The sequence below is a fragment of the Crinia signifera genome, chromosome 3, assembly GCF_055691185.1.
Source record: "Crinia signifera chromosome 3, ASM5569118v1, whole genome shotgun sequence".
NCBI lineage: Eukaryota > Metazoa > Chordata > Amphibia > Anura > Myobatrachidae > Crinia > Crinia signifera.
This window is the reverse complement of record NC_139219.1, coordinates 201,481,937-201,495,488: the sequence shown is the minus strand read 5'-3', so window position 1 is coordinate 201,495,488 and position 13,552 is coordinate 201,481,937. Positions and strand designations below refer to the sequence as shown.

Sequence of the window (13,552 nt, the reverse complement as noted above, 5' to 3'; positions counted from 1 at the left end):
GGGCTCGCCACACTACATAAAATCACCACTATGCGTAGTGGATAGTGGGGTTATGAACAATCTATATAATAATGTTCCTATCCAATAACATCCCCACTGTAAAGGCCACACATACCGTATTCTCTCTTTCTCTTTTTCACAGTGTTGTTCCCCCTGTCCCATGGTCAAACTGCTGGGCCACCGTATCATGCAGCACACCAGGAACCTTTGCATTCTGGTGGACTTTATGCAATAAAGAATATCTATCCTTTTATATCAATGCCAATTTCTCTATCAATTGTAAGCTTGCAAGCAGGGCCCTCATACCTTTGACTGTCTGTAAATACCCAGTTTGTTTTACCACTGTCTCCTATTGTAAACCACAACAGAAAATGCTGCGCTATATAACAAACTTAATAAAAAAGAATAAATAATAATGTACAGGTCAAAAATAAGCATGTGATATAACACAAGGGCTTGAGCATCTTCAGAATACTTGCTTATGTGCCATGTTACTTATGAAACTTATGAAATAAGTGCAAACCACTGAAAAAATACTGAAGACACCCAAAATACTGTATTTAACTGCCCCTTATATAATCTTTAATTATGAATGATACTTTTGTAGAACGTATCCTTACTTACATGTTGAATTGCCTGTTTTGCCCATAATTCAACCTGCACCACATTATGGGCCTATTTCATCTTGGAATACTAATTAGAGAAAAAGCAGTTGCCTGTAATCAAAAAGTTGCCTCCCTGAAAGAAAGAATAAACTCCCCTTGCAAAATTAGGAATGCATCACATATAGTGAACACGCCTTCGTTTTTCATAAACACACCCAGAAAATGGGTGCCGAATAACTCACCGACAGTCGAAATACCGGCAGTCATTTCTCCACCATCAGGAGCCCAACAGTTTAAATATTGACTTACATGGGCTACATTCCCTCGTGGGGGTCCATGGGAGGGCAACAAGCCTGCAAGGGGCTTGAATATGCTTGCCCCCTGTCAGACTCCTGACAGTCTGAATTTTGTTGTCGGAGAAGCAACCATCGGAATCCTGACTGTCGGTATGTTATACCTTACCCCAGAAAATGCCATGTGTAGGGGATGCCTAAACACTGCCTGTCAATCATACTGCAACTACTATGCATACGGATATTTATTTGCAAATTGTGGCCGCAAATGCACAATAAAAATGTTGCACATGCACAGACATTTGGCAAACGCCTGGATTGTGAATTCTCTACTTAGCAATCCATGCTGAAGTAGGTCATTTGCATATGACCACACATTCAGTTGGTGACCTTTGCATAGGAGCACACATTCACTCACCACCTTTCCATACCTTACCATATCCTTTCAAAATTATTATAATAAATAGAAACAGAAAAAGAAATACATATAACATTATTATTTCTTGAATTAAGTTATTCTATGTTTCTTTGGCATTTGTAGCTATTCATTCCTCCTCCCACTGGCTGTAAAGCTACTCATAAGTTCTTCTCTGTCTGAGGCTGTAGCTGTATCCCAAACCTGACCTGGGACACAGGTACTGTACATTCTGGAGATGGCTTTCCAAGAATATATACAGAAAAATAATGTAATGATTGCAATATGAATGTTAGTATAAGGGCTAACTTTCAAAATTCAGGTTGAGCTTTATCAAACTTGGAAATATATAAAGTGGATAGATTAAAAAGAACCAACTAATCAGCTTCTAATTCTCATTTTCAAACAAAACCGGTCAAATGACAGTTAAAAGCTGAATAATAATACAGAGCATTGGTGGACTGTCCAGATAATTGTAGAGTGCATGTGGGTGACCAATCCTAAACTAACATTGCAGATCTGGCATGTCAGATCTTCCAAAATGTTGGGCCAATGCAACATGTTCTACACTGAAAGTCAACCAAAAGATATTTCCTATTCTTTCACTGAGAACTTGGAGATGTCTTCTCCTCATGGTGGACCCTACTGTAGATATCATGTGACCATACACTATGGCATATGTATTAAGCCTGGTGAAGAGATAAAGTGGAGAAAATGTAGAGATAAAGTAGAAGGAGATAATGCACCAGCCAATCAACTGTGTTTGAAAAATGACAGGAGTTGATTGGCTGGTGCATTATCTCCTTCTACTTTTTCTCCACTTTATCTCTTCTCCAGGCTTTATACATCTGCCCCACTGAGGGACATCTCACAGTAGGGTAGATGTACTAAACTGTAGAGAATGATAAAGGGAAGATAAACTACCAACCAATCAGTTCCTGTCATTTTATTGAACACTTTTTTGTGCCAACGTTGCTGTCAGAGAGCTTAAAAATATCCGCTAAAAATGTCAGCGTCTGTCACAGCGACTGTTCTTTTTATATAGATAAATACAAATACAGCCAATTCATTGAAGTTTAGTTTTTTTTTAGCAGATTTTTTGAGGATCTCTCACAACAAAGTTGGCATTCAATGGGTTAAATACAGACTCTGACATGGCAATTAGGAGCTGGGGGTGGGTACTTTATCTCTCTCCACTTTATCGCTCACTAAGGTTTAGTACATGTGCCCTCCTGAGAATATGCCCATGATATCTGCTGGGTTTCAGGCTACCAGATACAAATGTCTGTCGGTCTGACATGCATTTCATCTGGCTGTGTATTGCTTGTTTAGTGTTAGTGCTTTATCTCACAACATATGTTTTTCTTTAGATTATTCTACACATTTTACTTTTCTTGTCTTACATCCCACCATACAATATGTCTGTGTGTTCTGTGTTCTCAAACCTGTCTATATGGCACTGCATCTCTCTTCCCCAATTGTTTCTTCTGTATTGTGCTCCACTGACAGCCACGGTTGCAATTATATAACATGCGCAGCACTTGTGGGTGTTACAGGAAAAAGGTCTACCCAGGTTGAGGGGATCCATGCACCTCTTTAGTCAGCTAGATCCATTAACAGATGTCACCAGGTCAACATCGGGCAATAGATCCATTTTCACTGCCCTTCTGATGGCCCGGCTACTATTTGTTGGCTCTGTCCACTCACTCTCCTGATTAATTTATGTCATGAGGCTACACAAGTTTGTACTTGTGTAGCAAATTGTAAAACTGATTATGTATGGAAAGAAGGGGTCTACAGTTTTAAGAGTTTGTACTTTAATGCAACATTTACACTTGTGTACAGTGAATATATCTGTCTAGCCTCGCTCATCTTACCCACGGCATTGGCATATGGGCACACATACTGCGCTGAACAATGTGTGTTTCTTAGTAAACCGAGCTGCAACTAAGTATGCTGCCCGTTCATTCCTATGGCCATGCATACAGTACATGTGCACGCATCATAGGCATGGGCACAATGGCCACACCATCGTTGCCTCAAATAAGACTCTCAGCAGCAAAGATGATCACTGCTACATCTGTATGTACAAATCTGGGTTGCTGAGTCTTCTCTCAAGAGTGGAGAGTAGGATGTTCTGTATGCATCATTAACACGATCATGAGAGAGCATTGCTCATTGCTCCCCATAGAGTGATAAGCTGTCAGGTAACATGGGTACTTTGCATATTTTGTTTCTCCTTCCTTGCTCTGTTGCCTGCTTCTGTAAAGCAAATGTGTGCATTCAACTTCTGTCTCCATAAAAGTCAGTGATCTTTATGTGTGTATCTATCACTCCTCATATTCACTTGTCAAGTAATAGAATGGTTGTATAATAGATATAAAAGCAGATTTTTGCACAGTTCATTATTTAAAGTTTCAAAGCCCTTGTTTGCTAAAATGCCTGTTCTATGAGCCACCGGTGGAGATATATCAAACCTTTCAGCCTGCAAAGTGACAGTGAGTCATTGATTGGTTGATACTTTTTCCACTTTATCTCTCTCTGATGTTTGGTTAAAATGAATGTTAAAAAATAATCTAAAGACTGTGAAAATGAGTACCAATGGTTTATCAATTTGCCACTCGAAGTTCACTGCATATGTCTTTTTCCGATTAGTGTTCCATTTTGAGATCAGCAGGAAAATGCTCACTGACCATTTCATACTCTTCTAAGCACCAACCCCAAAGGGGACATCAACTGTGGGTGGTAGTCAATCTCCGCTGCTATTTCCGACAAGGGGAATAGCAGCAGAAGCCTATTCAATGCTGTCATTTCCTACAGAATTGAAGAAGCAGTTTGACTAAATGTATCCTACTGCTAGAACCATTCGGATTCATTTTGCCCAAAAACGGACGTGGATTGTTGAGTTCACGGCCAGATCTCGACAATCCACTGCCATTTACGCCAACACGTCCCCTTTTTGCCAGTCGACAAGCGGAACAATGAATTCCACCTGTCGATAAACTTTCACGCAGGACGAAAAGGAGGCAGGATTTTAACTGTCAGAACGGTCCGACGTTCGAAATCCAGGATTCTATACCCCCCTATACTGTAGGTTTACTGTACCTAAAAGTGCTATCAAACTTAGCATTCGCCATTATGTTCTACTAGGTACTAGTGTAGTTTCACGGCAGCAGTTATGTCATCAGTGTAGTGTCCCTGTCAAAATCAGAGTAGTGTTCCTGCACCCAGCATAGTCAGCGCCCCTGTCAGAATCAGCGTAGTGTACCCGCGGCCAATTTCAGAATCAGCGTATTGTTCCCATGGCCAGCGTAGTTATCATATTCAGTGTCCCTGTCAGTATCAGTGTTGTGTTCCCGCAGCCAGTGTAGTCAGTATGTTCGCGGCTAGCCAGAGCTTACGTAGTCAGTCAGCGTTACGCAGTTAGCGTGTAGTCAACATAGTCAGTATGTCCGCGGCTAGCCGGAGCTTACATAGTTAGCATATTCAGTCAGCATTACGCAGTTAGCGTAGTCAGTCAGCATTGTGTCACCACTTATTACATTGTATCAGTTTTGGCTGCCAAACCATTAACCCTTTTCAACTTGCCGCAGATGGAGGAGGAGTCGGTGGAGTTTTTACAATGCCACCACTTGCTTCCAGAGACACAGACCTGTGTCAACGGGCATCCTATGAGGCTCAATGTAAAAGAGCGTATGTGGCGCTGCCACATAAGAAGCTGTGAGAAGAATTTCAGTCTCCAGGCCGTACAATGGTTTCACGGATGTCACCTGACATTTCTGACCCTTCTACGGTTCAGGCGGAGGAGCTGACAAGCATTCCATTTTATGAGTGCCACCTCATGATTTCATACAAAACCACTGTGATATATAACAATCTTAAGCGGGAGGCATGTATCCGACTTTATGTCGCAGCCCCAACGTCGGATTGGCGGACCCGGCATAATTGTTGAGGTGGACGAAAGTCTATTTGTCCAGCGCAAGAATCATGTTGGACGTGTCCTACCTCAGCAGTGGCTCTTTGATGGCATATCCCGTGAGACAGGTGAATTTTTCATAACACCAGTGGCCAGCAGTGATGCTAGCACCCTGGATGTCCGCCATCCAGATGCATATTGAACTGGGTACCACCATATACAATTTCAGATGGATGCCGGGGACAGAGCTGCAGATCACAGAGACAGTATGGTGACTACGCTGCCTGATGGGGACACTATGCTGACTATGCAGGGCTGCCATGGGGACACTACGCTGACTACGCTAGGCAGCCGTTGGGCTACGCTGACAACGCAGCTTAGCCTATGCTGAAAATGTAGTGTAGCCTGCCGCCATGAAACTACACAAGTACCCACTAGTACATAGAGTAAACTATTGCACTATAATATTTATTTTAATTCATAAGACACTACTTCATTGGTTCCCAAAATGTGTGCTCTGACACCCTGGAGTGCCCCAGGACACTTGCAGGGGTGCCCTGAGTTGATGACCCAGGACCAATTAAAATTAAATGTATTATTCATTTATTATAGATATAACATGTGAAACCAGTGTTGTCCTTGATATCATGCTGACAAACAAACTTTCTTCATTTAATATTTTTTCCTGAATTTATCACTAATTAAAAATTGGCCTAGGGGTGCCTGGAAAATGTTTTGATGCTCAAGAGCGCCGTGATCCAAAAATGTTTGAGAACACCTGCACTACATATATACACTTTATTCATACAGCATAAATTAAATATAGGATTTATAGATATTGATTAATCTATAAAAGCAATTGAAGACTTGCGGGTACATTTTTTAAGATGGGAGTTCTATTGAAGATGGGATGTTTACCATAGCAACCAATCAGATTCTATTTATTCTCTTCTAGAAGGTGCATTGGTTGCTATGAGTACAATTCCATCTTCTATAGAACTACTGTCTTAGTAAATTTACTCGTTTCTGTAGGATGACACATCCTCTCAAGAGGCACATGGTAACCCTATACATGCATGAGACTGGCCTTTTGTGTGGACCACAGGAATAAGAAACTGCTCTGAAGTTACTGTGTTACAGGCTTCACACACACATTGTCAATGCTTCATTAGTCGATTATAACAGTTTTGTCTCCAAGAGCAGTTTACAGAATTTCATCCATGCAATGCCACTTCAAATCATTTCAAATTCGGATCTAAACAAGTTGTGCTGCTAAGCCCTTACTTGTTATGTCTTCTGTATAACCCTAAGCTTTATTATAACCATAGTTAATATCTTCACTCAAGTGTAGAGTGTGCAACATGCAAACGTAAGCCAAGACATTTCATCTTGATAAATATGAGATTTATGGAATATTTATGTTCTGCTTAATTTAAAGTTTATCAGATGTCATTGCTGACTATGTGAGAATTTAAAATGAAAATAATGTTTTATAATCTATTATTATGTATTATTTAAGGTTAATAAAATTGTCTTTGTTATACCATTTCAGTGGCTAGTATTCAAAAGCTGCCGGCATCATCAGTGCTTACTGATATCACCTTCCCCATGAGAGGCAGGAAAGGAATGGTAGATTGGGCAAGAAACTCAGAGGACAAGGTGGTGATACCAAAAAGCATCTTTACTCCGATGCCATCAGGTATACATTCATTACTGCATTTTACACCACGTGAGGACTAGAGTCTTAAAGAGTATTGGGTTTATACACAAAGTGATAAATTGTAAAACCATGTGCTTTGGTTAATGTCCAGTATTTAAATGGGCAATGATTTTAGCCATGGCTAGTTAGTGAGAGCATTGCCCTTTTAAATATCAGACATGAACAATAGGTGTAGTCATGTCAAAAGGGGCAAGGCTTAGCATGAATTATGCTTCCGCACTCTGTGAGCTGCTGGCATACCACAGTCCCACTGTCTCCGAAGCTAAGCACTGGGACAGTCCCCCCAAAAATGGAAATATCCCACAAAAATCAGGACAGTTGGTAGATATCAATAAATGTTAATTTTGCAGTTAACACATATAGTATAATTAAGTACACATATATATTGTTTTCCCCAATTATTATTAACTTGTTTTACCCAATTAGAAATGTTAACTAAGCATTGAAAGTACAGGGCTGTGTCTTCATATAACATAGCAGACTCATTAATGGATTAGGGGCCAGATGTATCAAGCTTCAAAAAGTGATGAAGTGGAGAGTGATAAACAACCAGCCAATCAGCTCCTACCTGTCATTTTTCAAACCCAGCCTGTAACACGGCAGTTAGCAGCTGATTGGCTGGCTGTTTATCACTCTTCATTTTATCACTTTTTGACGCTTGATACATCTGGCTCTAGGTCATTAGGCCAGAAGGCAATCAGCTGTGCCAAGTTATTGTCTTTTCTTATGATTCCGATGCTTTGCTCTATTAAATAAAATGTGAAAGAGAAGACGAAAGCGAGTTGCCATTTTTAAATATATTTTTATCATAATTTTAGAATTGGATGCTCCAAAAAGGACACACTGCTTCTGGAATACCCCAAGTAGCAATACATCCAATGCTTCAATGTCACCAGGGAATATACATTGTAGCTTATATTCCCTTTTAGAGATTTATTGATTTCAATGGTTTGCTTATATCCAAATATAAATGGGTATGAATATAAATGATTTCTTACAGGGTTCACTATCAGTAACCTCTCACTGTAGAGCAAAACAATAAACTGGGCCCGTTGCCATGACATTCCATTTATTAGTTACAGTAATTGTTAAAACAAACAAAAAATATACCATTTGTCATGTAAGCAGATTGTCTTACACATAGATGGTTTTGCAGTGATTTTGTGCATTTCTATTTGAAGAATGAATACATAACGTGCTTTTACCATTGTCTAATAAAGCATAAAGTGTATAATTAAAATAAAATATGCAAACAATGCATACATTGTCATCTGGTTACTCAATGCGTCATATATACACAAGGGATCTGTTATTGTGTATATGAAGTTCCAATCAGCGTTGATGTACAGTGCCAGAAATAGGTTATAAAATAAAGTTTTAAAAGGTTTGAGTGAAATGAATAAAATGTACAGCTAGCATTTTACTGTCTGTAATGTTTTCTCATGGAAGCATGAGATAAGATACATTGTTATCTCTAAGCATTACTATAATTAAAACTTAATTTAATAAGAACTATAATAAGAAGGACTGTATTGAGATTCCGATAGTCAGTACAGCATTACACAATGGGGCTTTCTATAACAAATGCAGTTTTTAACATTATCACTTCCAGATTGATCTGCCTCAAGGAAAGATAGTGTCCTTTATAATTTAGTTATTTTAAATGAAATACATATTGTACAGCTTCCAATTGTCTCTAGTTCCAGGGACAGTTCCAGGTCCTGAAGACTAGAAGATTTGTCACTGAATATTATATGATTTTATTTTGTATTTTTTTAGTATTGACCATCTGCATATTAAAATCCTATAGCTCTACCACCTAGTCTTATTTTGGAATGTATTAATTTAAATGTGCTAAAACATATATAGAATGCTAAAAAAAAAAAGTATATAACATCAAATACAGTAAACGTATCATGTTGGCGACTAGTGTGCTTTGTCCTTCATTGATGTCAGTATTGGACATTACCAGTGTGATAGGTAACTGAGTTTTCTCCAAACTGGTGCAACAACAAGCTTTGAAGTGATTCTCACCTGCATGCACCACAGTAACCCCTTTCTCTCTATTGCATTGTAGACATAGTGTGGGGAGCAGTATGAACAGAGCAGTGTGATTGGTGCTTGATCATGCTGTTTGTCTCATCAGAATTTTCTTCATCTGTGTATACTGTAATCCTTTGTACTGTCAATTTCAGCAATTGTTAGTCCAATTATATTTTAAAAAATGCACAAAATACAGTGACATTAAATCAATGTCCTCTGGTTTTTCAGACTTTGATGAATCTACAGTATATGTGCTTGGAGCTGTATTCTATAAAAATTTAGGATTATTTTTACCTACATTACGGTAAGATTTATTTTTAAATATTATCATGTATCATATTTATACATCTGATCAATTTTCTGCCCTGATTTTCTTTCTGCTGACTATCAGTTTCTTCGAGATTAAAAATAACATTCAGAAGTCGTATTCCACTGTACAATGAAAATATTGCTCTTCAGCAAACCCCTTGTTCTACACATCACATATACTAAATCTGAAAAGTAGAAGTGAATGTTTCCTTTTGTCTTTTAAAATGATTGTTCTGCGTAAGGCCACTGGGTGGCGAGCTGGGGCTCATGCTGTATTTGACTCTTCTTCTACTGTGCCTAGCAACCACAGTAATTTCAATGCAGATGCATATTCCCAAAGTAACCATTTATAGCAAGATTGTAATCTATGCAGTATATGTTTTGATACAATATTATATGTGTTTTAATGACATGGCTGTTGGTAAAATGTAAGACTAATTATCTTACTCTTAGTGCTTCTGGACTCAAATCCAGCAAATAATTACCCACATAGCTCACTAATTTTTATTTACTGGTGTTATTTAGTCCTATTTCGACTATACTTTGATTATCTACACATTTATAATTGAGGAGCAGGAATGATGTGAAACTATTTTTTAATTTGTTTTATTTTAAAGCAGATGGGAAACTGCTCATACTGTAGTAAACAGTTAAAAGTGCAAGCAATAGGCTCTGTTTGACACATGGAAAAGATCTGATATGTTTCTTTTGTGCTTGGTGTAGAAAACCTGCATAGAAATCTTTATTTATTGTTGCTTATTTACATGCTAGTGTAACACTAGAGAAAAGATGAACACATCGGTTCATCTACTGTATGTACAGTGTAAATTATGTGTGTTTTAAAAATGCATCAATTAAACAGGTCTCAGGAAGTGTTCTGCAGAGAGCATTGCTCAGCATTCATGGTACAGTGAGGCTTAAATCAGTACTTCAGCCTGATGTCAGATGTAGAGATTCCAAATATATGAGGAAATAGTGCTCTCAACACAAGAATACTTGCAAAATCTTTTAGAACTGCAGTTTTTAGGAAAGTTTTTAAGAAATTATTAGGAGCATTTTCTTTTTCAAAATTACACAGGTCATTGCCATAAGAGTAAAATTGATTTTAGCACAAGTACAGTAAAGAAGGAAGGACATATTCTGGAGAGGCCCACCGTTCAAATTGTGAAATTCACATCAAAGTCCAGAATCCCCCCAGTTTAGTACAACCCTTTTTGCTAAAATGACCTTCCAATTACTTTATCTAATACAGGATGAGTTTAATAATTCAATCATTTTTATATCACCCAGTGATCCCACTCTGGGGCATAGCCAGAGCTTGGTGGGCCCCATACCAATACTTTGAAGGGCCACTATCCCAATTCTGCTCTCCACATCAGTTAATTTTATATCCCATTATAGTGCCCTAGTTTATTTTATGAACCATGGTATTACCCTAGGGCTGCGTTGATATTACATTGTAGGGCTGCCAGTACACATTACACAGAACAATGCCACCAATTTAAATTATGACATACAGCGTCCCCAGTTCACATTATTTCACATTACAGTGGCCCCAGTTCATGTCATGTCACACTTTAGTGCCTCTAATTCAAATTGTGCCTCATTACAGTGCCCCAGTTCATATTATGTAACATTATAATTAGGGGTGTGCACTGGGCTCGTTTTGCTTTTCGTGTTTTGGGTCTGTATTTTAAAAAAATATATATAAATCACATAATTTGGGGCTTTGTTTTTGCTCCTACGCTATTATTAACCTCAATAACATTAAGTTCCAGTAATTTCCAGTCTATCCTGAACACTTCACAATGTTTTAGGCCAAAAGGTTGGACCAAGGTAGATGGATGACTATGCTAAGCGACACAAGTGGGTCGTACAAACACTGGATTGATACAGCACATTTAGTAGCCCCCCTGGAGTAATATGGCACACTTAGCAGCACCCCTGGACTGATACAGCACACTTGGCATCACCACTGGACTGATACACCACACTAAGCGTCACCCCTGTATTGATATGGCACACTTGGCATCACCCCATGAATATACAGCAGATTTGCTCACCCAAGGAGTTATACATTCCTGGATGACTATACTAAGTGACACAAGTGGGTCGTATAAACACTGGACTGATATGGCACACTTAGTAGCACACCTGGACTGATTTGGCACACTTAACAGCCCCCCTGGACTGATCCGGCACACTTTACATCACAATTGGACTGATACAGCACACTTAACATCACCACTGGACTGATACAGCACACTTAGCATCACCCCTGGATTGATATGGCACACTTGGAATCACCCCTGGACTGATACAGCACACAACATCACCACTGGATTGATACAGCACACTTAGCATCACCCGTGGATTGATATGACACGCTTGGCATCACCCCTGGACTGATACAGCACACTTGGCAGCACCCCATGAATTATACAGCAGATTTGCTCACCCAAGGAATTATACATTCCTGGATGACTATACTAAGTGACACAAGTGGGTCGTATAAACACTGGACTGATATGGCACACTTAGTAGCACACCGGGACTGATTTGGCACACTTAACAGCCCCCCTGGACTGATCCGGCACACTTAGCATCACCCTTGGACTGATACAGCACACTTAACATCACCCCTGGATTGATATGGCACACTTAGCATCACCCCTGGACTGATACAGCACACTTAACATCACCACTGGACTGATACAGCATCACACCTGGATTGATATGGCACACTTGGCATCACCCCTGGACTGATACAGCACAAAACATCACCACTGGATTGATACAGCACACTTATCATCACCCGTGGATTGATATGGCACACTTAGCATCACCCCTGGACTGATACGGCACACTTAGCATCACCCCTGGACTCATACAGCACATTTGGCAGCACCTCATGAATTATATGGCAGATTTGCTCACTCAAGGAATTATATGGCAGGCCTTGCTCAACCCAGGAATTATTTGGCACAGATGGTGTCACCCCTGACCTGATACAGCACACATGGTGGCACACATGGAATTAAACAGCACAGAGAGTGGCACCGCCAATGGACTGGATTTATGCAGCAGTATCACTGGACCTGACTTATGCAGCAGTATTTCTGGATTGGATTTATGCAGCAGTATCACTGGACTGGACTTAAGCAACAGAATCACTGGACTTTAAAGGCAGTGCCACTGGACTGGATTTATGCAGCAGTATCACTGGGTAGACTTATGCTGTAGCACTAAAGGCAGTGTGTCTATGTCGACATTCACAAGGTCGACATGGGGGTTTTCACTGTTTTTTTACCTGAATGTCAACACAGTCGACATGGACACAGTTTAAAGTGCACTGCATCCCCTCGCATCGCTCGCTGCGCTCGCTATGCGTCGGGCACACTATTTTATTCTCCCACCACGCCCTAGTGGATGGTAGGGCATGAAATACCACCTGTCGGCACATGTTGGCTCAAAAAACAGTGAAAAACTCCATGTCGACCTTGTGAATGTCGACATAGACAATGTCGAACTAATGACCTTGTCGAACTAATGACCTGTCGAACTAATGACCTTTCGAACTAGAATCATGTCGACCTTTTCCCATGTCGACCTAGAGTCATGTCGACCTTTTAGCATGTCGACCTAATGGATTCGACCTAATGACTGTCGACCATAATGCAGTAGACCAAATGACCGCATCCCGTACAATGTGTACATAGCTACTGCTGGTCACAATTTGCATGATGGAGTAGCGTGTATGTGGGCTCTGCTGGGCATATTGGTGATCTTGGGGAGGATGTGGGCAAGTATGCAGTGCATGTTGGAGCAGTGTGCGGGTGGGCCGTGCTGGACAATGTGTGTATTTGAGAATGTCTAGGTACTGTGAGTTTTCTAGGCACAGTATAGACACTGCTGGGCACAGGGTAATGAGGGTAATAAGATTGTCAACAAATGAAAATTGCATGTCGACCTTTTGAAGTGTCAACCATTTTTATGTCAACATTTTGCCAGTGTCGACCTTTTGTCAATGTCGACCTTGTTCATGTCAGCCTTCTGATGTCAACCTATTGACTGTCCATCTAGACACTGTCTATCCTATGACACATTCCCAGAGCAAACAAGGGTTTTATCTAGTTGTGGTAAATTACAGAATTTCTAAGTGGATTGCATATCCTGTAGGAATCAGTGACGTCCCCAAACAATCTATTAACTCTTAAATGGATGTAAAGTATAATAGGGTACTTGTGTACA

The 13,552-nt window shown here is 39.9% G+C and overlaps 1 protein-coding gene across 4 annotated transcripts in view; it reads left to right on the top strand.

The window, feature by feature from the left end:
• The window catches only part of ADGRB3 (adhesion G protein-coupled receptor B3), an 811,989-nt gene that overhangs the window by 501,230 nt on the left and 297,207 nt on the right, over window positions 1–13,552 (top strand). For all 4 annotated transcript variants that reach the window (XM_083177264.1, XM_083177265.1, XM_083177263.1 and 1 more), the window contains 2 exons: window positions 6,782–6,928; window positions 9,221–9,296. In XM_083177264.1, the coding sequence (XP_083033390.1) occupies window positions 6,782–6,928; window positions 9,221–9,296 (223 nt within the window). The remainder of the gene's footprint in view (window positions 1–6,781; window positions 6,929–9,220; window positions 9,297–13,552) is intronic.